Source organism: Diospyros lotus, chromosome 12 (assembly GCF_014633365.1).
Source record: "Diospyros lotus cultivar Yz01 chromosome 12, ASM1463336v1, whole genome shotgun sequence".
NCBI lineage: Eukaryota > Viridiplantae > Streptophyta > Magnoliopsida > Ericales > Ebenaceae > Diospyros > Diospyros lotus.
In genome coordinates, this window is record NC_068349.1 from 452,843 (window position 1) to 479,332 (window position 26,490).

The 26,490-nt window shown below is 34.7% G+C and overlaps 3 protein-coding genes across 5 annotated transcripts; 2 read left to right on the top strand and 1 right to left on the bottom strand.

Annotated features, from left to right (window-relative positions):
- Window positions 1-1,824: 1,824 nt before the first annotated feature.
- Window positions 1,825-7,833, bottom strand: LOC127787309 (dolichol-phosphate mannose synthase subunit 3-like). Of its 3 annotated transcripts, none has more exons than XM_052315285.1 (4): window positions 7,491-7,833; window positions 5,578-5,691; window positions 5,298-5,405; window positions 1,825-2,229 (listed from the first exon to the last, which is right to left on the bottom strand). In XM_052315285.1, exons 2-4 carry the CDS (start codon window positions 5,677-5,679, stop codon window positions 2,170-2,172), a joined length of 270 nt encoding a protein of 89 aa, XP_052171245.1. In that variant the 5' UTR covers window positions 5,680-5,691; window positions 7,491-7,833; the 3' UTR covers window positions 1,825-2,169. The 3 variants fall into 3 exon arrangements, with proteins under 3 accessions (XP_052171245.1, XP_052171244.1, XP_052171242.1); XM_052315284.1 differs by having other exon boundaries at window positions 5,578-6,522; XM_052315282.1 differs by having other exon boundaries at window positions 5,578-5,681; window positions 7,491-7,832.
- A 6,599-nt stretch (window positions 7,834-14,432) lies between these two features.
- On the top strand, window positions 14,433-16,580 carry LOC127814050 (DNA-directed RNA polymerases I, II, and III subunit RPABC5). The gene is made up of 4 exons (XM_052355272.1): window positions 14,433-14,578; window positions 14,705-14,763; window positions 15,800-15,894; window positions 16,288-16,580. Exons 1-4 carry the CDS (start codon window positions 14,543-14,545, stop codon window positions 16,311-16,313), a joined length of 216 nt encoding a protein of 71 aa, XP_052211232.1. The 5' UTR covers window positions 14,433-14,542; the 3' UTR covers window positions 16,314-16,580.
- A 3,200-nt stretch (window positions 16,581-19,780) lies between these two features.
- LOC127813891 (uncharacterized) lies at window positions 19,781-25,037 on the top strand. Its single transcript, XM_052355000.1, has 3 exons — window positions 19,781-19,931; window positions 20,057-20,403; window positions 23,335-25,037. Exons 2-3 carry the CDS (start codon window positions 20,141-20,143, stop codon window positions 24,743-24,745), a joined length of 1,674 nt encoding a protein of 557 aa, XP_052210960.1. The 5' UTR covers window positions 19,781-19,931; window positions 20,057-20,140; the 3' UTR covers window positions 24,746-25,037.
- The last annotated feature ends 1,453 nt before the right edge of the window (window positions 25,038-26,490 follow it).

Consider the following 26,490-nt stretch of genomic DNA (forward strand, 5'->3'; position numbering starts at 1 on the left):
TATTATTATTATTATTATTATTATTTTACATAAATCATATGTATACGTCCAAGTTGATCTCAATTTAGACCTTATTCTAATATTATTTTGCAATAGATAAACTTTAATTAAATTTAATCTTTAATAGTTAAATCTATGACATTTAGAATTTATTTAAACTAATTAAAATAAGTGAGTTTAAAAACCTCAAAAATACTATACACTATAATACACAAAAATGTTTTGAGATTATCATTCTGATATTTCTGAAATATTTTTTATATTGAAAGGTCAAAAAATATTAAAAAAATAATTTTAAACTGATTTCACAATTTTAGAAACTCAAGTCATTTCGTAATATTATGATGGAAAAAATTTCCTATCATATATAATATAAAAATTATATATTATATATTAATTTTAAATATATAATTTTTTATATTAAAATTTATATATACAAAAAATATATATATTTTATTTATACATTTTATTGTGTTTTCGATTCTTATCTTTTTTAAAAAAATATTATTTTTCTAAATGTCAAACTTAAATTATTTGTAGAGATATGAACCTTAAATTAATCCTTAAATTATTTGTACAAACGCAGTGGGTTTCTGAACCATTATCTGATTACCAATTTCAAACAGTTGGTTGAATTGATGATGACGGCCACCATTGGATTGGATCAGTCAGTCACCATTAATGGAATAATTTAAGCTACAAGATGATAGAATTAACAGGGTAATGCTTTTCCCCGAAGCAATGAATTCATAAAGCCATATACGACTTATCACCATCATTTTGTCCACCTCTGGTTCAAGAGGGACCTAATCAACTGCTGAAATTAAAGATGATAATAACAATCCTCTGCTGCGGGTGCCAACCAAAATTAACTCTTTTTCTTTAAGCCGTATTAGCGGACACGCATAGCCCCATTGATAAAGTCCCACATTTGGGAAGAGAAAGCAGCTGAATCTCTGCAATTCCACTATAAAATGGGGAAGCCTCTCCATCTACCCTACCCCATCTCAAGCAAAACAGAACAAGATATAGAGAGCATTATCAGGGAGGAGTGAAAAATTACCATGGAGAGAGTTAGCAAGGCACTGCCCGCCCTCGCTCTGGCGGTCTTCCTCGCCGCCTTCTTTGCCATTGCTGAAGGAGGGCGGGATGTCTCAGCCAAAGATGACACGTTCCTCAATCCCGGGGTGACGCCTGGCATTGGTGGCACTAACGGCTTTCCTTTGGGCGACAATGGCGGCTTCCCAATTGGCAACAGTGATTTCCACCTCCCATGGTGGTGGTGGTGGCCTCCATCGTTGTTCAACATCATTCACCCGGACGTCCCTTTGGCCTGGTGGTGGTTGAGGGCTCTCAGCAAGACTGGACCTGGAGAACGTACAGGTACAGCTCTAGGCGGAAGCAGATTTGGAGGAGAAGTTCCTAAAGTAGATAGCAAGGCTGCAAATGGGCATCCCTGACTGAGACTCTAGTCCTAATGGGTATTTGCTAATTGCTGTTGTATGCACTCTGTTAATCTAGCCTGTTGGTGCAATACAATAAAAAGTACACTTCCAGCAATCTCCATACTAAACAGGTACCGGAGTGGTCTCAAACAATCCAATGTTTCCACTCTCATTCTTGACGCTGTCAAGGATACCCACTCCAATCTAATGCATATTCTACATCAAAATTCACCCCAGTGATGCAAATCATAGTTCATCAATTGACACTGGGGAAGCTAATAAATCTTTAAAAATATATGGGTTCATATGAGTGTCAGGTCAGACTTTGCCATTCAGTGGGTTCCAGGCCAATTAGATTTCTGACACTGCCAGTCAGTGATTTAGGTATAAAAGATTTAGCATTTTTTACTGAATTCAAGCTCCATCAATACAGAGGCGGCACAGTGAGCAAAATCCAATCCTTCTATCCCAACTGTAATAGAAGATAAAACCTAACTTACATTTAACAATCTAAAATCTAATCAAAACATGACACTCAAACCTAAACAAACTCTAAATATCTTTACATTGAAATCTAAAATCCTTATTTCTCATCACATAGCTGGGATATTAAGGGAGAACATTGTGAAATACTCTTTTGGGTAACTCCAATGCACAAATCCTGGTCTGAAGCATCCAAAACTCTTCTCTACCAAAGTTGAGCTTTCTTTCAAGGCATTTCAGATCAATCGGAACTAATATCAACCCCTCTTTGCTGTAGGAATTCCTTTGCCTCCACAATGTCCTACAAAAAGAACCTAATTAGTTATAGATTTACATAGCATAGACAAGAAAAATTAGATATTAACAAAATAAGGCCCGTCCATACCCATGTAAACATATTTAAGCACATAAAGGAAGAACAGATGATGCAGGTAAGGAACAGATCAAAAGCTATCAATAATAAATTCACCTTTTCAATCCCAATGGAATACCTTATTTTATCACTTCAAAAAATCTTGGGTCCAGAGAAGTAACAACAAAAATACATTTAATTGGTTACACTTCTTTTTCTTCACAAGCCTCGTACAAACAAATATTTTTGGATACTCATTGCCCCCATTACACTCTAAAGAAATATAAAGAACTAGCAAGGTAACCACCTACATCACAATTTTAGGCAAAATATAATTCCATCTGAGAAGAATCTCACACTAAGCCTCGAACAATAACCATTAATCCAAGTTCAAGGAGAAAATGTCCAGTAGGTCTGGATTATTATCAGTCTTTTCCAACCCAAACATCATTTGTGAAATCTCATATATGAAACCTTGGAAAAACTTCAAACATGTGAAGATCCCATATTACAAGCAGTTGCTTTACGATAACCCCTCTCTTTTCATGGTTCAAACCTGGAGAAACTTGTTTATAAAATTATCAGTAGTGAACAGAACCAGTAATATTTTATTTCACCTAACCAAAAAGGTTCAATATATTATTGTTTTAAGTTTCCTGTTAATTCAAACAAAAAGATGATGGAACATAGAAATACATAATGCTAGTGCCTAGTGGCCTTTCAAATTGAAGGAGAAAAAACAAAGAGGGAGAGAGAAAGTAAACTATTAGATGGAACTCCAATAACTGAAAAGTGGGGTTTTGGAAACCATATTGATTTAACATGCATTCAAAAGTGGAAATAAAAGGTTTGCAAGTTCTGATGGTTTAGGCAATTTGGGGAAATTAGATGTCAGCAAGTCAGACAATTAGATTTGCAAAAAGGATAATAACCACATTTCAAATTTCTTCTTCAGAAAATGAAGAAATAAAATTGCAAAAAGTCACACACATTATCATCTTTTGAGAATACATTTTAAAATGTGTTCTGATGACCAGCATTAATACTGCTACCAAATAAGGTTATATATACATAATTGAGTTCATAAAGACACACAAAATACGGTAAGTAGTCTTTACCCCTGCTCCATCAAATATTTCATCAAGGGAAGAATTTTCTTTTCATTCATGAAGCACCTTTGTCTGCTAAAGCTTGGACTTCTCATTGTTACATTTTGAAAAATAATAATAAAGCAAAACTTAGCTACATTTTAAGTTTTTAACTGATTTCTACGGTTGAGCTTTTCAAATACCAGCATGAGCAAAAGACGAGTGTAGCGGAGATGAGGATGTTAAGATGGATGTGCGGACATACAAGAAAGGATAAAATTAAAAATGAAGTTATTCGTAATAAGGTAGGAGTAGTGCCAATCGAGGAGAAGATGAGAGAGACTAGACTAAGATGGTTTGGTCATGTGAGAAGGAGACTAAGAGACGCTCCTGTGAGGAGAGTTGATGAAATGGAACAATTAGTCACAAAAAGAGGTAGAGGTAGACCCAATAAGACTTTGTGAGAGACATTAAAATTTGATATGAAATATATGGATCTAAATGAGGATATGACAAAAGACAGAAATACATAGAAGTCTAGAATTCATGTAGCCGACCCCACATAGTGGGATAAAGGCTGGATATGTTATTGTGTTGTTGTCTACGGTTGAGCTTTAACTGATTTCTACGGTTGAGCTTTAACTGATTTCTACGGTTGTTTTCATTATCAGTTATTAGATATTTGAGGTATATTTAAATAATCAAATTCACATGGGCTTTTTGAAAAGAGGTAATTTCATGACGTGGATCTATGGTAAATTCTATAACCGCTTGCTAGTCAATATAGATTTGTATGTTTCTAATTTTTGGAGTTAAAACATTTTTCTATATTTGATCATTTTGTTGATTCCTTTTGATTACTTCAAAATTATTTTTGTAGGTCTGTTAGATGATAGGGTTGGATGGTTTGTAATTTGTTTCTTTTTCTATTGTTGATAGATTTGACAGGTATTAATTGTCATTTGTTTTCAGAATGCCAACTAAGAATGACAAGTGCTTTCCCTTGTGTGTATGCTATTGCAATCGGAACTTGATGGGTAGATCACCTTACATGGAATATAGTTCTAATACTATTTATAGTTCTTCAAACAATACTGATATTGCAGTAGTTCAACCCTTAATTTATGCTTGAAATCTCTGCACTAGTATTGTTCTCCTATCTTAGAGCCCTCCTCAACAGTATATTTCACTATGTATCATTTGATTCATTGTCAACATCAGATTATTATAACTTTTAACTGAATTCTCTTTCATGGGGATCTCTTTAGGATTTAGTGATGAGGAAACTTTCATTGTTTCTGTCAATTGGGGTCCAAATCTTTACACTTCCTAAGTTCCTATTGTGTACTGTTGTTTGGGTGCATTTGTTCTATGCTCTTTCTATATTTTTTCTGTCATATCTTATGCTTTGGCCCTTAAGGGTGAGCATTGGTAGTAACTCTAAAGTTGCTCTTTTGTGACTGGAAGGTCATAGGTTCCACCCTCCCCCAACTCTCAGAAATCTGGGAGTCCTGAGCAATGAGGACACCATTTTCTACAATGAAATAACCTATCCATCATTTTTACAATGATATTATTGCATAGTTCAATTTCCTACTTGGTCAACCTATAGAATTCACAATCATCCATTATTTTAGTGGTATGTTTGTATGCATGAATTCTTTATCTTTATAGTGGAAACCATATACCAAGGCTTTATATTAATGCATGAACATGATGAATAGCAACAGCATTCAAACAGAGTAGAAGTTTATGAACCAAGAAAAAGGGAGAAAAGAAGGGCAAAAAATTCTTTATTTCGTATTCCTTCAACCTCCAGCCCCAACAAAAGCCTTTTCTTAGGTATGAATAATTATTTAGCAATAACCCTCAGAAACAAGAGAAATGAAGTTTTGCTATGCAAAGTAAACCAAAAGGAAAAGTAAATACCTGCTGCAGAAGCACTGCCTCTTGGGGGCAAGTTGGAAATTGCATCAGACCAACTCCTACCATCAATAGGCCATAGCATCCCAATGACACAATAAAGTACAAAGGTAGCTGGACATTAGTCAAAAATGCCATGTAAGCTAAAGAACAAATGAAGCAAGCTAGAAAAAATAAAGTTAATGAACATCATTGCACAAGCCTTAATCTCACTAAGTGCGGTCAGCAACAAAGTTAATTAACATATGTACACAAGCAGGCACGCATATTAGAAGAAGTAGCTCACCAACCAAGTATAGCTGTGTGGAACTATTGATGTTTGGAGTAGGCCAATCCAAAAGGCAGATATGGCTACCAGCAATGTCATTATCTTCACAATGTGTTTCATCCCTGATAGTAACTTATGGAGAGGAAATTATCAGCAAACTGAAGTAACAATAAAGATTGTCTCACTCAAGGTTTGCACTACATCTGAACATGACAATACAGATTAAACCTTTTATTTTTGTTACCAATTAAGTTCTTTAAAAGTTTAAAACAGGGACTGCCATCAGAAGGGATGTGGCTGAAATCATTTCACTGTCCATTGCAGATAGACTCAAAGCCCTTGCGCAATGTCCCAAGCATCATATGACAGTTTAATGGACCACTTGATGTGTCAGACCTGAGTTGCATTTATATTTATAATTTTCTTTTCTTTTCTTGTTTTTTATTCCCACCTAATGGGATAAAAGGTTGTCAAATTTGTTTTTTTTCTATTACAGAATCATTTGTCAGAAGCCCCAAAAAATTTATACTGAAGATCCAAGGTACTAACAAAATTTAAAAGTAGTCATTATTCCAATGCAAATTTAGCTCAGCAAAAGAGACTGCATCTAACTTAAACAAATGGACCAGATAAGGGATTTGAAAACAGAAATGATCTTAAAAACACAGCCACACAATGATCCAAAATGCAGAACAATGTCATGGTGCATCTAGTCAAAATTGTTGTACACAGAGAAAGAAATGAAAATAACGCGTTATCAAAACCTAAAGTGGAATAAAAGAGGGTGGTGGAGCACTTCAACAAGAGCAGAGTGTCCACTAAACCCAAGTAATTGCCAACTTCCCTCATTCTAATAAGTTGACAGGAGATTCCTACTGCCTGACAGGTTTTCATATTCTTATGGTAGAACCACATGGTGAGAAAATATTTATGTCAAGAATCCGTATCACCTGCGAGGATGATCTGCACAATGACAGCTTATGTTACAATCCTTATTAGCACATGTAAAACATCAGTATCTGACATGGACAATACTAAATCTTAACCTTCACTGGGATGACTAATTTCCCATGCTACAAGACTTAAATCTTAATCTTCACTGGGAAAGTAAAAGACATGACAAGGGAAAAAGAAAAGGTGATATATAGTTGTCTGATGTAAAATGGAATAGCCAGGTAGCCACACCAATATAGTTGTCAAAAGCCATTATATTTAGATATGGAAAAAAAACAACTCTCTTTATATGGTTCTTGACTTGATTTGATATGGTTGAAATTATTTCATGATCATTTACTGCTTTATCACTAAAATGACTCAAGCCTCTCTGAGTATGTCTCAAACATCATATGGCGGGTTAAGAGACCACTCCATATATCGTATTTGAGCTGCATTTTCAGTTTCTGTTTCTCAAATCGTTCACGAACTTTATTACGTCACACCCATAAAGTTTAAAATCTGATTACAGGCTTCACATATTTGAAAATATACCTATACAAATGTCAAATATACATATACACGGAATAACACAAACCTTGCACCCACATAAATCTCAGCACACTTTTAGAAAATAGATATAGATAAGATCTGGGACATATCTAGACCTTCCCAGATCTGTAATGCTATCTGTATCAGAAGTATCAAAATCACAAAACCTTTTCCATTAGCTTGATGATTATATCTGTGCCAAGGATGTGGCTGACAGTTCATCAGAGATATGAGTCATATGACGAAGATAATAGATAGCATTGTTGGGAACTTAGGATAACTCTGAGAAAGGAAATTCTATATGCAACCACCATTTTTACTCTTTACACCCACATTGAAAAATACCCAAGGGAAATTCTGTATTTTGTTGTTGTTAACAGATGTTTGCTGTGTATTTTTTGTTGTTAATTGCTAATCAACAACAAAATACAGAAAAAATCGCATACCTCTGAGATCTGAATATCTTGGAGCAGTCAATAATTGCTAATCAATGGCCGCAGCAGAAACGCCGGAGCGGGAACGCTGTGGCGCCGGCGGCAGCAACAAAGAAGACGGAGATGCTGTGACGCCGGATATGACAGCGTGAAGACAGCGAGGAAAACGAAACAGCGGCTTCAGCACCTTCTTGATTTGGGTCAGCGACGACGGACGATGGATGCCGGAGATAAGCGAGACGAGAGACGCCGGAGATGACGGACAGGAGCCCCAACTGGGAGGGAGAAGAAGAGAGATGAAAAAGTGATGCCCTGATTGAGATTTTGGGTTAGGGATTTGGGCAGTAGGGCTGGAATTTTTTGATTTGTTAGAAGGTAGAATAGTAATTTTATAAATTAGAAGTTAATTCTCATAGGAAAAATTTTATTTACGCCCATTTTTTTTCCATCCCATAGTCACCTTTTGCAATTGTATAATTATTTTCTAAAAACATTCTTGTACACAGCCATTCCATTTACATCGTTGGCCATTGTCATACTCGACCTTGGCCATCATCATACTCGACCATCACGACTCATCATTGACGACAACTATGACAAATGCAGTCACCATCTAGGGTTGAAAATGAGTTGAGTGGCTCAATGTCCGACTTGAAAAAAGCTCGTCTTTGTTCGACTTAATTCATAAACGAGTCAAATTTCAAACTAAATTTAAAATTCAAAAAGTTAAGCGAGTCAAATATTGCTTGAGTAACCCAATACTAGGCTCATTAGCTCTCAAGTTGGCTCGTTTGTAAGTACATGAACCAGCTCGCGAGTTGGCTCGACAAATGGATTCGTAAACAAAGCTCGTGAGCTAACTTGATAGTATGATTGTGAGTTGACTTGATAATAAACTCAGTTGACTCAATAATTGGCTCGTGATCCAATTTGTGAATTGGCTTGAAAATGAGCTCGTAAGCTAGCTCGACTATGAGTTCAGGAATAAAATTAATTGAGTTAATAATTAGAGTTCATTATATAAATTTAGTAATATGTCAATATGTATAAAATAAAATTATATAAAGAAATAATGTTTTATTCATTCAAATTAAATGACTAAATAATATCATTTTATAAAAATTAATCTTATAAAAATATTAACATTATATTAAAAATAATATTTTGATAGCCACGTGAATTTTTATATAATAAATTAAATATTAATATGTATAATTTTTAAATAAATAAGTCAATAAGTAAATAAGTATCAAAATATTGTAATTTCACAAAAAAATATTATTTTTGTGAGGATTCGAACCCACAACAATTAGATTTTTATATTTTAAATCACTTTTTTATCATTAAGTTAAGCACATTTGGTCAACATTTAGTTCTATATATTTTTATATATAAATATATATATATATAAATATAATATAGACTTGGTTCCTAACATATGTTTATAAAAAATATATATCATATATTATATTAACATTTAATTAGATTTGGATATATATAAATATAAAAAAATAATTAAATTAACTATAGAATTTCTTATTAAATACATATATATTAATTGAATCAATAAATGCCAGTTATTATTTTTAGTGAGTTAACCCTCAATAAATGCATTATGTTTGATTAATCAAACACTGCAATCTTATATATTTATTAATTAACTATTAAATATTAGAACAAAATTTATCTTTTTACTTATATACTAAAATATTAAATTAAATTGTAAGTAAAATTAATGCTCCTGTATTTTTATATTTATATAATTTATATTTTAGTTTTCTCAAAAAGAATATTGCTTTTTATATGTTTTTAAATTTTGAATTTGTGGTGTATAAATTGGTTTGTTTAGGAATCAAGATTTAAAACTAAAGTTAATGTTTTTTTTTATATATATTTTGAATTGAATATTAAACATTACAAATGATTTTTTATATATTTTATTAAATATTTTCCATCGCTAATCTTATCCTTCTTATATTTTTCATTTTTATGCATTAAATTATTTTTGTGATATTTTTATTTAATATTTGTTTAAATACCAAAAATATAAAAAATAAAAAATTAAATCTCTACCCGATTTCTAATTTATAAAATTCCTCTTTTGCTCATCTACTAATTTTTAAAATGCCTAAAACTTTAACAAATAGATAGTACTATTAATTTTATAAAAAGTGTCTATAGAAATAGAGATAAAGTTGCGAAATTATGGACATTTTTTCGTCATTTGTAACGTTTCTCATACAGGTTAGTTTTCAAATCTATCTCGATCGCTTTTAACCTTATTTATGATCTCATATTATCTGTTATCTTTTTTCTCTTTTCTCTGATTATTTTTTGTTTAGGATTATATTTATAATTTTTTTTTATTAAATATATTTTCGTTAATTATAACCAAGAAATAATTATTAAGATTTAAAGTAACACTATTATAAGTAATTCCTAATATAATAATGTAAATACATGAATATAATTATTAAGTTATTATAATTAATTAAATTTTAATTATTTATTAATAATACAATATATTAAAAAATACTAACATATTAAAAAGAATACAATATATCAAACTAATTTATTATAATTATTAATTTTATTATATAATTAAAATTTTAAATAAATATTAATTTGATATAATAATTTAAATTATTTTTTTATCATATTTTAAATGATTATCATAAATTATAATTTAAATTATTTAATAATTGTCATAATTTAAATAATTTTATCAATTATCATAGATCATTTTATTTTTATCAATTAAATAATTATTAATATTATTTTTATAAATTATTTTATTTTTTATTTAATAACTAATTATTTAAAAAAAAAAACTATTTTCCTCCCAAATTGCCAAATTCCCATTTCCCCCTTATCTAATCTTTGGCCAAAACATAACCTTAACTCACCCCCTCTTCCCCCTCCTCTCTCTGAACTCTCGCTGTTGCCATCAACCCATCTGCCTCCGCCTTCGTCTCTGGTCGTCGCCGCCGCCGCCTCGAGATCTGTCGTTGGTTGTCATCGCCACCCCCAGATCATGCTCCGGTCGTCGTCCCGCTCCCCAAGGTCTGGCTCTCTCTCTCTTCCCCTCTCTTCCCGACTCGTTGCACCTCTGGTCATCGTCGCCGCTGTTGTTGTTTGAACTTGAAGGGATTGATTTTTTTTTTTTCTATGCTAAAATGAGTGGTTATAATCTGGAATTTTCCAATTTGATTTTGTCTTGTCTTGATAGGTTTGGGCTAATCTTAGTGTCTCTTCCCATCTTGTTGGTTAATGTATTAAATTGTTATTATCTTATCTAATTATTTTGGTTATCTCAATCATAAGTAGCATTTATGCTTGATTTTCAGTAGATTTTATTTCAGATTTGGACGTAATTTATCTCTTCATAGCCGGCCTTTATAAATAGGTTGCCAGTGCCGACACTAAGAGTGTTTTTTGTACAGTGCCTTGGTTCTGGATTGTGGGTGCAATGCTTAAATGAGGTTCTTTTTTCTTTTGCGCTCTGTTAAGTATGGTTTTTTCAAGAACCTGTTGTCTTGTGTATTTTCTTGCAATATGTTTGGATCCTGAACAATTGTGTATAAATCTATAGCTTGCTTGTGTTATTCATGGAGTTTACTTCTATTAAGAATTTTATTGGGGGGGGGGGGGGGGTGTGGGGGGTGTTTCTTGTAATATGTTTTAATGCTGCAATGCAAACAACTATACTATTATAACAGTTAGAAGTCCAATTTGGTGTTATGAAGTCCTTTCAGATTTACTTTTATTTATTTGGACTTCAAAATTATTTCTTATTTATTTGGGTATATTTGTAGAATTTTTGACATAATTTGGTTAATGGTTATGCTATGAAAATTTATTTAAATTTGAGTTTTATTTTATTATTAGTTTAAACTCGAGGTCATAAACAAGCTTTTGTCGAGTCGAGCTGGGCTTTCGAATAAAATAATCGAGCTTGGCTCGTGAACGAATCTAAATGAATTATAAGCAAGTCGAGCTCAAGCTCATAAAGAACAAAATGAACCCAAGCTTGAACAAGATTTCAAGCTTGAGTCGAGAGCTCCAGACAAATAGATCAAGCCAAGCTTGAGCTATGCCAAGCTTAGCTCGATTACAACCCTATTGCCATCAACTCCCACCTCCCACCCAATTTGGGTGTGATGATGGAGGCCGCGAGGAACGTCGATGGGAGAGATTGAGAGATAGAGAAAGAGGAAAGTGGGTGAGAGGCGAGAGTTGATGTCAACCACGTTCGTCGCAGTCACTGGCAATAACGAGTGGCTGCAAGTAAGGGTAAAAATTACTTTTTCCCTTGGGTATTTTTCAATGTGGGTGTAAAGAGTAAAAATGGTAGTTGCATATAGAATTTCCTTTCTGAGAGTTATCCTAAGTTCCCAACAATGCTATTTAGTTATCCTAAGAATACTATTTGAATTAAACATCTGATTAACACTTCTAAAGTCATAAATTACTTTATTTTTGTTTTTGTCAAAATACAATAATAAATTTATTTAATTGAAAATGTCATCGTTAAACCACCTGAACCTGCAAGAAAAAAAACAATCAAAGAGCGTGGAAAGTTCCCCGCATAAACACTTTGATACTTAATTTAGACACTAGAAATATTGAATATCGTATTTAAACCAATATTAAAAGCATACATTTTCTGGAATAAATGATTGTTTATTTATAAAGAGGTACGAAGTAATTCGAAATAGTGCAGGATTAGGATTCTCACATATAATGTCTATCTTGACATTTCATAATTTTCTTGAGATTTAAAATTATTATATTTTTTAACCCGTTAGGATTTAGATTCTTATGAATGATATTTATCCCAACATTTTGATTTTTTTTTAAATTATAATTATTTTTAGATAATTGTTTATTATTTTTTTAAATATTCGAATAAATTTTCGAATATCAAAATTATCTAATTTGCACATTGTGCAGGATCTTCCAGTTATGAGAAATTTACACCTTTTAACCAAAAAAAATATTTTGAGTTTTTTTAATTTTTTATTTATGACACAACACTTTTAATGATTTATCTTATTTGGATTGTTGAAATGTTTCCTGCCTTAAAAGTTACAAAATTAATTTTTAAATAATTATGAGGACCTAGTCATCTATCATGAGCACGAAATGGAGAAAAAAAAATTGATAACACCAACAACAAAATGATAAAATGAAGTGTAACAACAACATAAACAATATGTTATTTCATGGTCAATCATTCTCTCTCTTTGCATTAAAACCTCTTATATCGATGAGTTATGGTTTCATTTACAATGGGTTGTTAATAATTACTAAATCAAGTTATCGACAAAACTCATGTGTATTTGTCTATTTATCTTTTTTTCTATCACTATTTACGTCTCGTTGTCTTTCTCTCTCAATATTATTTAGGCTTAATACATTTTAAAGTTCCTTAACTATTACAAAATATGACATTGAGTCCCTAACCTAAAAAACTTCAAGATTTGGTCTTTAAACAATTAAAAAGATACATTTGTAGTCTTTATCGTTTACATCCGTTTATGCATGACATCACGCACCGTTTAAGGTGTGTGACATAACAGATTTATGTATATAATATTGTTAATATTTTGTGTGATCTCTCATGGCCGCAGCCGTCTCTCTCTCTCTATATATATACTGCAGAATATATCAGACCCACCCCTTCCCATGACTGTGACCCCCTCTCTCTCTCTCTCTCTCTATATATATATATATATATATATATATTGTACATCCCATTACCCACCATTGCCCAACTCTCTCTCTCTCGCAACGATGGCCGCGTTCATCATGGCTACCATGGCAAGTGGGTGACGACTGTGTTCATAGCGCCCATATGTGTACGTGTGTTTGTGTATATTAAGGGGTGGGTGATGGTCGCGGCCATGGTTGGGGGGATGAGTGATGGCCGTAGCCATGGCAGTTGGTAGTGACTGCCATGGCCGCAACCCACACACTCTCTCTCTCTCTCTCTTTATATATATATATATATATATATACACACACAATGTACAACCCATCACCCATCCTTGCCCAACTCTTTTTCTCTCTCGCAACAATGGCCACATTCATCGCGACTACCATGGCAGGTGGGTGACGGTTGCATTCATAGCGGCCATATGTGCGCGTGTGTTTGTATATATTGGGGGTGGGTGATGGCCACAGCCATGGCAGTTGGCGGTGACTGCCATGGCCGCGACCCCCTATCTTTCTCTCTCTCTCTCTATATATATTGCACAGACCTATCCCTTCCTATGGTCGTGGCGAGCTCTCTCTCGCATATATACGTGTATATATAAGTTTTGGATAAACATAATGGAGCCGTTTATTAGTATTGACGACAAGAACTAAGAAGATATCTTTTTAATTGTTTAAAGACCTAATATTGAGGCTTTTTAGATTAGGGACTCAATATCATATTTTGTAATAGTTGAAGGACTTTAAGATGTATTAAGCCTATCATCTATAATTGTCTATTGCTTATGTCATACTTAATAATTGATAATGAGAGTTATATATTGATATATTTAAAAATATAAAAGTTTATACAATATAATAATATATAATTATAATGGATAAATATATTCATTAAATATAGATTTAAACTATAGTATATGTTATAATTTTTTATATAAAATATATTTATTTATACCTATTAATTATCATTATTTTTTAATAAATTTATTTACACAAATAGTGACATATCCCTTTTTTGGTTATTTTACTATTTTTCACAACATATAAGTTTTTATTTTATTAAATATATAATTTTAAAAAATATTTTATCTAAATATTTTATTAACTTAAAACATTATATCTTAAAAGCTTCTTATCAAATTAAGTTACTGATAATTTAAAACTCTATTAAAAAAAAAAACTAGCCAAACAGTCTCCAAGACTCACAAAAATTACAAGATTGCCACGGTAAAATGTTTTTAATGGAGGCACCCTGTTTTAGGGTTTCAAAACATTCTTGCATCGTGTCCACTGTCCAGTCTGCTGCATCGCGAACGGGCAAAAGCTGAAATTAGGGCAAATCAAAGATGATCATACCAGTTCGTTGCTTTACTTGCGGGAAGGTATGCTCGTTGCCAAAATTCGGTCCTACGTATCCCCTTTTAAATTCTTGATTGTCTTCGCTTTATCCCCTAATCTTTGTTTTCTGGGAATCTCCTAATTTGTTATTCTGTTCGTTCTCTTGGAAGGTTATTGGAAACAAATGGGACACCTATCTTGATCTTCTGCAGGCGGATTATACCGAAGGGTGAGTACGATGCAGTATGCACTATATGTGCGAGGAAAATCCTTTTTATGTGTGTTTTACAGGAAAATAATCCCTAGTCCTATTGTCAACTTTATGCCTATCCGTATTGGTTTCATGGCTAGAATTGATTGGTTGTGGTTTTGGGGTATGGATTCGTCCGGTGGTCGATTACCGAGACACATTGCATAATATTTGTTTTCCGCTATATGCATGCTGTTTCTTCATCATCTTTGCATTACCTAAGTAGTAGGTTACTTTCCGGAAGGATAAGTCGTTCAATTTATGCCTCGAATTGCTAGTTGTTCATTACTTCTTGTTGCTATTCTTTTGGTGCCTAGCCTTCCCACTCGAGGATTGTGTTGCTTTCCCCACCTTGCGTTGTGTTTTTCTTTTCTGTTTTTTTTTTTGGGGGGGTGGGGGGTGGGGGGTGGGGATGGGCATTCAATTTAACAATTTGAAGCACTTGCATTAGTTTCATGGGAAATTTCTGTTATTGCAATTACTAATTGTGTCATGTAGTTCCAAAATTAGAGCAGCTAGTAGGATTAAATTGTTGTATAGAAGAATATGAGGTTAAAGAGAGAGAAAAAAAAATACCCTTTTAAGTTTTGTACTTTTACCATTGTTCCTGTTACTCATTTCATATCTTGATACACAAACAGATGATATGGTATGACCTAAGAACTCTCTGTTCGAAGTTGAATATATGAACTGCCTTTCCTAAAACCTAAGAATGATGCTTATTTGTCCTATATGATAGGACTTATGTATTTTGCAACCAGATTTTTGAATTATATTTTGACGCCCTTGTAGGATGTATGAAATATATTTGCAAATTGTCATTAGTATGTCACTTTAGGAGCAAAAATGACCAGTTAACATCAAAACTAATTCTTTGAGATTCTTCTTGTTGTGACAGTGAATGCATGAAATACTGGGGTTATTGTTTAGTGAAAAGTGCAGTGATGAAACTGAACTAGCATCTATGTGCTGTTACATTCATTTCAGTGTAACGTTAAATTTGCTTCCTATGCAGAGATGCCCTTGATGCGCTGGGGTTGGTTCGGTATTGTTGTAGAAGAATGCTTATGACACATGTTGACCTCATTGAGAAGCTTCTAAACTACAACAGTACTATCTCTACCTCCTTGTTTGTATTTGGAAATATTTGTTCTTTTAATTTCTTTTGGAGGCAGTGACAATGATCTGTGCATCTGCTTTTTTTTTTCCCGTTTAACAGTTGTTTGAAGGGGCTCTTTTTATAGTGTTTTCTTGAAACATCTCGATGACTAGCTAATTCTTGTAAAAGAAAAAAAAAAGAGAATATATGGGCTCATTGACTATCACTTATTCTCTTTACTAACCATTTTCCATTCTAAAGAATTTGACTAGAATTAGTGGCTCAAGGTGGACCACCTCACTCATTTTTGACAACCAAAATTTTGTTAGCAATTAGTTATATACGTGGGAGATTAATGTAACCGTGGTGGGTTTTTTTATGAACTGACATGATACTTATTGCAGCTCTGGAGAAGTCTGAAGGCAGTTGAGGATGCCCATGGAGTTAAGAACACTAGTGCCGTGTCGTACGTTTATTGAGCAGTGTAATTGGCCTTGAGTAGCTGGTAAAAAAGTCGTGTCATGGTGTTATATGGAATGGGTTGAAGCAGCAAACTGTTGGAGATACTTTTGAGTTTTAAGCTGGCTATGTGACTGTCAGTTTTAATTTCTACAATCCTATTGGTTCCATTGGCTTGCTAATGCTTGTTGAACCTATTTACTAGCAATAACCTGTTCAGAAGTTTCCTTGTTTGATATGATTCATGCTCTCATAGCTATTAGATTTTGCTTATAAAGATGGTGCTCTTAACATTGAACTCTTATATGGAATGTTGGATGATGATGGTCTTGAGCCGTGAACAGAGAGCCAGATTTCAGGCAGATTATAAGCCTGGTATGTACGAAACGAAGCTTTTCACTTTTGAAAATGTTATTTAGATACTTGATATAAATTAAAATAAAATATATTTGGATAATTTTTTTATTATAATTAAAGTATTATCATTTATCGTATCAAATAAGAAATAAAATAATTTTATTCCATCACTCATTAACCAAATGCAAGGTTAGAATTGAGGATGGGCATTGAGTCTAAATCTTGGGGTGTGTTTGATTGTAAGGGTGAAAGTGGGGTGAAAAAAAAATGAATTTTAGTAAATTGAATTGTAGGGAAAATAAAATTTTAAAAATTAAAAGTTTAAACTTGATTGATATAATTTTTTACTTAAAAAATAATGTTATTTTTTTATCTTTTGGTGTTTGATTAGTAATTTTTTTTTATAGAATTTGATTATTTTCTTGACATTTCTTGTTTGATAGATATTATTTTATATGAAAAAATTTAATAATAAAAATGTATTGAAAAATATTAAATCTTATATAAAAAAAAATTAAAATAATAACGTATTTTAAGTTAATTAAATTATTTTTCCAAAAAAATAAAATCACAAAATTAAAAAAATTTTATTGTCCAAACTTATTAATTTGTATTTATTAATAAAATTTACAAATTGGGGTGTGTATTTATTAATTATTTCTCAATATAAAATTTACAAATTCTCCCTTATTCTTTTTCTCGCTTAGGCGTCTGCTGCCCCCCCCTTTGTTAGTCTCTCTCCCTAACCTATTTGCTTCCATTGGACGACTCGACCTCTGTCTAGCTCTGTCACTCGTCGGCGTCGACTCGACCTTGGCCTCGCTCTCTTTGCCTCGCCAATCACCTCCCGGCCGCCGACTTTCCCCTCGATCTCTCGCTTGCTACTTCTCTAGCTTTCTCGATTCTCACTTAGTAAGTTGGTTGTTTCAATTGCCAAACTGGAGCTCCTCCCTCCCCCTCAAAAGAATTTCGTTTCCTTGATTTGAGAAAAAAATTCATCGCGTGAGAATAAATGGGAAAAAGAATTACTTGAAAAAAAATAACTATCAAACACTACACAAGTGAAAATTTCGGTAAAAATATATTTTTTTCTTAGGAAAAATGGCTATCAAACGCGCCTTAGGGAAATTTTATTTGTAGAGTGGTTTGCTCTCTGCAATTATATTTTATTAAAATATAATATGATTAAAATAATTTAAGTAAAAATTCAAAATAGCATTACGCAGCCATCCCACTTACTTCTCGCATACACCATCCATTCCACTGCCATCCCTTTCTGCCTCTGCCTTCCACAGCGACGCCCTTTCTGCCCCACCTACAACACAATCGAAATTGCCATCATGAGCGACGGCCGTGGCACTGCCTAGCAGCGCCGTGTCCGCCATCGTGGTCGTCGGCAACCACATTCTTTGGATAAGATGGCCCGAACACAGACACAGACATATATATATATATACATACATACACATACACAGACGGTTAGAGAAGACGGCCCGAACCCCGGGGTTCGGGGTGCTTGCCTTCAAGACACCTTGAACCCATTGAAGGCCCCTAAATCCATGGGTTCGGGGGCTTTCAAAGCCAGTTGAACCCTGGGGTTCGGTGGGACAATGTTGTTGGATAGCGCCGTCGTTCTCGATGGCAAACAATGTCGTCGTCGTTGGTGATGCCAACGGTGATTGAAGTAACGGTGCTACTGGGCAGGATCGCCATTGACGCCGGCATTGGCGGACCCGGTGCTGCTGGGTGGAAGGCAAAGGCGAAAAGAGACGGTGACTGAAATGAGGGATGGTGTGTGCGATGAGGTTATTTTTGAGTTTTTATTTAAATTATTTTAAATTTTAATAAAATATGGTTGCGGAAAGCAAACCAGCAAATAGAATTTTCTTAAATTTTATTGGCTAAATACATATTTTTGTTTTTTGTATATTTATGTTTTTTTTTGTGTTTGCTCATTCGAATTTTTTGCTATTTTAATTATATTTTAAAGTTAATTTAATTTATTTTTTTGATGTATAAAAAAAATTAAATTGACTTATATTATGTTATATGTATTTCCCGCATCACCCCGCATGGGCCAGACTCGGTCCGATAGACCGGCCCAATCACCCAAGGCCAAGAAGGCCCGGACGACCTCGTCAAGGAAGGTCCAGCCTCCACTAAAGATCCGGAACTCGTAAAGCGAGCATATGGCGAGCTCCCGGTAATCCCCCAACGAGCTCGGAGCAATCGATTAACGAGTTCCTGAAATATCCTCCAGATCGCTGGTCCATCCAGGTCGCTGGCCTAAAACCTCCAGCTCGCATGAGCGGCAAAGCTGCTGAGAAGTTAGAGGTAGGGTCCGATCACTTTATCTGTAACAGCCCATGCCCCTCGTAATGAGGATCCCACTCCCGGTCTTGCGAAGGCGGTAAGAACTGTTTGTCCCCCATTATACAAACACTATATTTTTATATATTATCTAGATTGTAAAAGCCCCTCAAGATAAATGAGAATCAAAGAGACCATGAGGGGCAAAGAGGACAAGAAAAATAATAATCAGATACCGCCACTCTGGGAGAATAATCAGATGGCGGCCGTGGACTAGGCATCGTTCTGGCCGAACCACATAAAAGATTCTGGTGTACACGCTTGGAACTTTGGGGGATGGATTTTCTTCCTTCCTTTTCGATATTTTTGGATTGACTCACCGCGGCCCAAAACGAATCACGGTCGAGCGAAATCAAACGTCGACATATTATTTTATTTTTTTTACACATAAAAATATAGAAATTAAATCTAGTTAAAAATACAAGTACAAAATATAATAAAAATATTAAATTATTTTATTAAAATGTTAAAATATAAAAATTAAATTTATTTAAAAATACAAATACATGCAAGTAATTTTGAAAGAAATAAAAAAATTGAATAGCGACCAAGAAAAACGTGAAAGTGGGAACACGTGCTTGTTAATTTGTACTTGGTTTTTGCATTTTGGGGAAGAGCCCTATGCCCATTTCCTAATTTATTCACCGACACTGCAAGAAAATAAATTGAAGAGAAGAGCGGAGCAGACATGACAAATTCCACTTCTTTCCTCTCTCCCTCTCTCGCGTCCACCCCATCCCTTTTACACTCTCTCTCTCTCTCTCCCTCTCTGTGTGACAGAAGAGTGACAAAAGCTTCTTAAAATTTTGGATTAATCTTAAGTGCATTTCATGAGCATCTCGTCTCGCTTCCACTTCTCGCAGTAATCTCTCTCTCTCTCTCTCTCTCTCTCTCTCTATATATATATATATTTATTTATGTATATCTGCCATTTATACTGCTTTACTTTACTCGCACTTATATACCTTACTTTCCGTTCGAACACAGCGAAGCTAGAGAGAGACAGAGAGAGAATGCATTACCACGAGCTGTGACTCCGGATCTGAAGTTCTGAGGAGGGCATTTGAGGAGATGGGGGTTCTGGGGGAATCTTGGTGCTTCTGCAATGGTGGAGGCAAGTCTGAGAGAATCAAAGCCGCCATTTTCTCCGGAAAGGGACCGGCCATGGCCCGAATCTCCCCCGGCGGTGCTGGAGGAGAAATGTCCGGCACTGGCTTTCTGATCCACCGGAATCTACTGTTGACCACTCACGTCAACCTCCCGTCGGTAGCCGCCGCTGAGGCGGCCGAGATCCGGCTGCAAAATGGCGTTGGTGCTAGCCTTTTTCCCCACAGGTTGGGTTTCCGATTTTTAGCCGCCTTTCGTGGTAAATTTTGGATTTTCTTGTTTGTCGCTTAATTTTTGTTCTGTTGCTGTGCGGATTCGTAGTAGCTTGTGAAAAGTATTAGATGCGAAAATGACTGGCGATGTAATGCTAATTCACGGGCATTGCTCATTGGTTGGATGTAATTGTTGCAATATACCCTTGCTTGTGGTGATGTGATGTTCGATCTAGAGCACACCTCATTCTTTTTACCTTTTTATGGTTTAGCGTGGAGATACTTGCCACCACTGACTGGTAGACCCCTTTATTTCAATTGTACATAATTGAAGTTAGTTTTTTTTTTTTTTGTCTTTTTTTGTTTTTTTGGGGGAAATATTAGTAGTGAGTGCGCTGCTTGCGAGCAACATTTGGGGGATTTGAAGGCTATCCATTTACTTAAACTGCAGTGAATCTTCTATATTGGGACTTGGTTGGTGCAAGAGTGAAGCTACTGCATTGATCCAATTTGGTAGAATCATTATTACACTTTGCAAAAGAATACATTAGTTGCTAATTGTATGGTGCATTTAAACATTCATTTAAGACAATGTCGTTTGAAACTGGGACGCTCACAAAGTGAGGAGCCTCGGGAATACCCTTCAAAATAATCACTTTAAGTTAAAATTCAATTCGCATCTGGCTGTATTAGTAACTGACTTTGATATAGCAGTCGAAGTGGGTGTGTATACAGTTGAAAGATGTTATGAGCAACAATTGGCTGCCCTACAACTTGGACAGTTGTCCACGCTACAGGGCATTAGGTGCGTGTGACTTCATGTTCTTGAGGAATTCACTGTTTGCTTACCCTAATAAAATGCCTGTTTCTTTTTTCAGCTTTTCAAACTGTAGGAAGACTACTTGTAATTGATTTCATGAAAATTATGCAGTCTTGACTTTTTGAGCTTAATGCTTGAATGTCGAGCAATAACACAAGCTGATTCTAGTAATAAGTTGAACAACACCATAGGATGAGGCTCAAAAACCCTCCAGGTATATTGATCATTTGGGGTTCACATGGGAAAAATCCATTAATCAACTAATAACCAATAGCCAATTATTTTGTTTTATTTGGTGTTGGATTCCATTATGGTCAGTTTGGTGGCAGGCTCATCAAGTTGGAGAGGAGGCATACCAAATTTAAATCCTTCACATTAAACAGTACTGTCCCACTTGATATATTAACTGCGCCTACATTTAGTTAGACACTGTATGTGTTAGCATCTTCATGAACTGTTGTTTCCTGAAAGTATCCTTTCAGCCTTTCATTGGGGTGGGGGATGGAGATGAGGATGGGTAGGGTATTCATTCAGCGAGACTTTCTTTTACCAAATCTGGCACTCTTATACACACACACACATACACACAATATTATATTATATGAAGTGTTCATGTCTGTCTCCTCCTAAAGAGCATGAAGCCTTTTGCTTGTCCATTATGAAAGCTTGTTCCATTGTTACCATGTCATGAAAGCTTCTAATAAATCAAGCTCCAAGTATATGGGGATTGGCTTATTTGTGACTGAATCTAGATGAATGATTGATAAAGAATGTTTGTCTTTATCTATAATAATTCAGGCTCAGGGAATCTCTTGTCATTACCTTTTTCCTTAAATTAACTTAGTTATTCTGAATGTATGCTGTTAATTTAAAAGTATGCTCCTTTTAAATCCATTTTCATTGATAAAAACAAACGGCAATGTGTGCATGTTAAATTCAGTTTGCCTATACGTATTGTTGTATTGTCTTGTTTTTCTTCATTAATCATGCGATCTTCTTGTAAAAGATATTTTTGCTATAATACCCAAGTTTGAGATCTTACCTCACAATGTACAAGATGAATACCAACTTCAAGAATTGTTGATTTCTAATATCTTTGTCCACATCAAGGCACTTGAACCTGAATTCTGTTGAAGGATGTAAAGTGACGAGTGTTGGAAGTAATCAAACTTTGCTTCTTCTATGCAATCCTTGTGAAAATGATGACTTATGTAATTTCTCCTTGACACTAAAGGAGGTAATTATTACATGGCCCTGCCATTACTGTATTTTTTATGGGAACATGACTGCTCAAATACTAGTGTTTAAGCTCAGTGGTACCAATTTTTGAGACTGGACTGAGTTTTAGTTTCACCTTTTGGTTTTGCTGCTCTCAGTATTTGAGCAATCATTCTATTGGATGTGATTTGTAAAAATTAATCATTTGGGATATTAAGAAGATGCTTACAAGAGTTTATAGTTTATACTGGGTGAAACTATGTTCTTAAAGCCAAGCTTATTATGCATTTCAAGCAACAGATACTAGAGCGAAATGTCATATGATATAGGCCCATAATCATATTATTTTGGATCATGTTCTTTCACTTTTATTCCTGTGCTTCGGTATCTTAACCATTCATGGAAGCAATCTGCCTAGAGTTTTTATTATGGTTCTATGCACTATTTTTCTGACATTATTGACAGGGCTCTGCATTTGAATGTACCTATATGGTTTGATTTTCCTGCTAAGTGAAAGAAGTTGTTAATTCTGAGAATAAGTTACATGATCCAAGGTTGTTGTCCAAAAATACAAGAAGGCAATAAACTTCTGCAGAAAAAAAGAAGATTTAAGTCTAGACTTTGGTGTTGTTTGTTACCCCACTGTAGTTTGTTTTGTCATTTTCTTTTTCTGGGATCAGGGAGGCCATTGTACCCCTTTTTATGTCTCTTTCAAAACTAAGTCATCGTCATGATGCTATAATCTTCATTAGTACCTATGATACCCTTAATTTTATTCCTGTGAAGTGGATCTATATATTCTTAGGAGGCAAATGCATGAGAAAGATGTAATGTTATTTTTATCTTGTGATTGATTCAAGCCTGTGCTGGATTCTCAATTAATTTTGCATTCTTTCATTTACTTGCAGGTTTTTCATCACCAGCTCCGTTCTTGATCTCACAATAGTGGGTTTGGATTCCATGGATGGAGACTCAAATACTCAGGGACAGCAACCTCACTACTTGAAAACCTGCTCTAGACCAAACCTGGAGCTGGGTGGTATAGTTTACCTTCTAGGGTACACACAGAAAAAAGAGTTGACCGTTGGTGAAGGAAAAGTGGTTATAGCCACCGACAATCTCATAAAGCTGTCCACTGATGATGTAACTTGGAGCCCTGGATCCGCGGGTTTTGATGTGCAAGGCAATCTTGCATTCATGGTCTGTGATCCTATGAAATTGGCTACATCTCCAAACACAAAATCCTGTTCAACTTCGTCTTCTTCATCATCATCATGGAAGAAGGATCTTCTCATGCAATTTGGAATTCCTATTCCTGCCATCTGTGATTGGTTAAACCAACACTGGGAGGGTAACCTCGATGAACTCAACAAACCTAAATTGCCACTCATCCGATTGATGTCTGCTGGACAGAAGAGTGATCATTCTTGTGCATCGTTCACAATGAGGAGGGTTTTCAAGTCTACGGAGGCCGAAAATGAAGGAACACCATCCTCATCAAATATAATATTGAAAACAAAGGATCAACCAGGACCCAGCTCTTCTGCTGCTGCAAATACCTTTGATGAAGAAAACCCTATCACCGGTTCTCATGCCGCTACCCATGTCCAAGGGATTCCTACCCCAGAAATTTACGAGTCTCCAAAATTAACCTCAGTCCCAGTAAGGAAGAAGGAAAATAACCAAACCCAGATCTTGGATATTAACTTTCCTACAAAAGTTGCCAAAACTCCAGTCTTGCCACAACCTACCATGAGTCTGGCCCCTTACTCAGATGAGAATTGCTTAAAGGAACCTACCTTGCTGCGGCCGCTAAGAGAAGAAGACAGATTTAGCGACAGAGGACAGAATGATGCGATTCCGGATGCTGACACTGCGGCAACAGGTTCTGTAAATGAGGCGCAGAGTGAGGTCCAGTCCAGTTCATCACCAATTCAGGTTTTGGATGTGCAGAATGGGTACAGCAGTGAGGGAGAGACTACCATGTATTCTGCAGAAACAGCAGAGAGCCGGAACTATCCAAGCCCTAGGGAGGGGAAGTTCCAGCAGATAGGGAGGAGCCAGAGCTGCGTGAACTACAACAGATGGAACACGGTTCAAAGGAATCCAGTGGCTCGCAAGGCGGGTTTGGAAAAGCAGAGGAGCTTCACACAAGGAAGAAAGCTCCATTCACAAGGGGCGATCCCTCAGAAGAGCAACGACTACTTCAGCCCAACTGTCTCCTCCATCATGAAAAAGCGAAACAGTTCAGAACAGCCACAACTGATCAACAGGCCACGCCAAAATGCAGTCCATTCATCTCCAAGATGGATGTTCTAACTAGCATGTTAAGGGTGATGAGATCTCAGCTTTCTGGTTGAACGTGCGTGGACCCATTTTGTTTTCGTTTCCCCCACACTGTAACTAACTTATTGCGACTATATGTGCAGAACACTTGAAAGGCAAATAAGAAAAAAATCACCAAGATTGTTGTTAAAATGCTGCTCTAAGCTCCCCCTACTTTCGTCTGAAGTTTGCCCTCAAGGAAGGAATGGTCTTCTTCCATGGCAAAGCCACGTCCCATGTGATTTAATGTTGCCTAGTTGTGACCCCTTCACCTTTATTATGTCAAATTGCCACCTTAGCGGTATGTTATTCCTAAAACTCAAAAGCTCTATCATGTGGGTTACAATTTATACTCATTTGTTTTACCAGGAGATGGAAGTAGAGAAAGGCAACAAAAAAAAATCGCGAAAAGAGACGTCGATTAAGTATGATATGAGTTATAAGAGTTATCATATGGTCTATTCACTACGTAGCTAAATAACATAAATAATAACTAAACTTTACACGAAGGTACAAAAATGTCATTGAACTTCAATTTGTAGTAATCTTATTGCAAAATTTAGTGATTTTTTTGTTATTTTGTAGAAAGTTCAATAAATATTTGTATTATTTAATCGTCCATGTTATTTGTTACGCCAACACCTTCTTAACATATTTTTAATAACAATTGATGGTAATTATTGAATTATATACTAAATTAAAGTTGAGTGATTTTTTAACTACAAATTAAAGTTCAATAACCATTTTGTATATTAATACAAAATTTAGTGGTCATTTATGTTATTTAGTTGACAAAAGCTATATATTGTTGTTGGTATATTCATTTGTTTACATAATGTGTTTGTGTATTTTGGACAGGAATGCTCAAGAGCAAGTCCGCATAATCTTTTGTAATTTTGTGCAATGTGAAAGCAAAATAATAAAAAATAAATGCTCTTTAGACCCTCACTTGTGACCTTTATGAATGGATATGTTATGTTTGTGTTATATTAATATAAATATAAATATATAATAAATTAATACACAAATATCAAATAAAATATTATAAATGAGTGTCGAAACATGTCTGAACCAACTTCCAACTACCTTGTGCTGAAACTTGTTCCTTATTCAATAAGTTCTGACTCATTAACCAAAAGTCTTCACCCATATCACATTAACCAAACTTAGTATTGGATAAATTATAACTCATCAGAAATCCTGTCTTCTGAGTGCCATTTGCCAAACTCCTTGGACCCAACTGTGTAGTGTCTGGTTACTAAGAAAAGGTTTAAAAAAAACCTTACTCACTGAACAACATAGGCTCCTTCTGTATCTTACCTTAAAATAACATAAACAAAATCGAAAATTTGACTCAAAAGAAAGATTTTGTTCTCTTGTTACTGTTTTTTGTACGTCGTGTTAGATAATGGCAAAAACGATAAAGATTTGACAAGTGTAAAAGAAAGTTGTTTTTCTAATAAAAGATTATTACTGAAAGCATATTATTTTTGGCTGAATAAACTTTTTAACTAGTTTAGGCAACTTGGTTTCTGATGGGTTAACCGTTCCGGTCCTTATTTATATAGAAAATTAGTTTTTTTTTTTTTTTTTTTTTTTTGTCAATCAGTCTAGTTTAGGTTGTGTTTAGTTTTGTTAACTTTTTTATTGGTGTCAAAATGCAAGTTAATACCATCAAACTTGTTAAAGTACTTCGAAGCAAAAGGTAAATCAATGATAAGGGAAGATTCGAGTTTGAA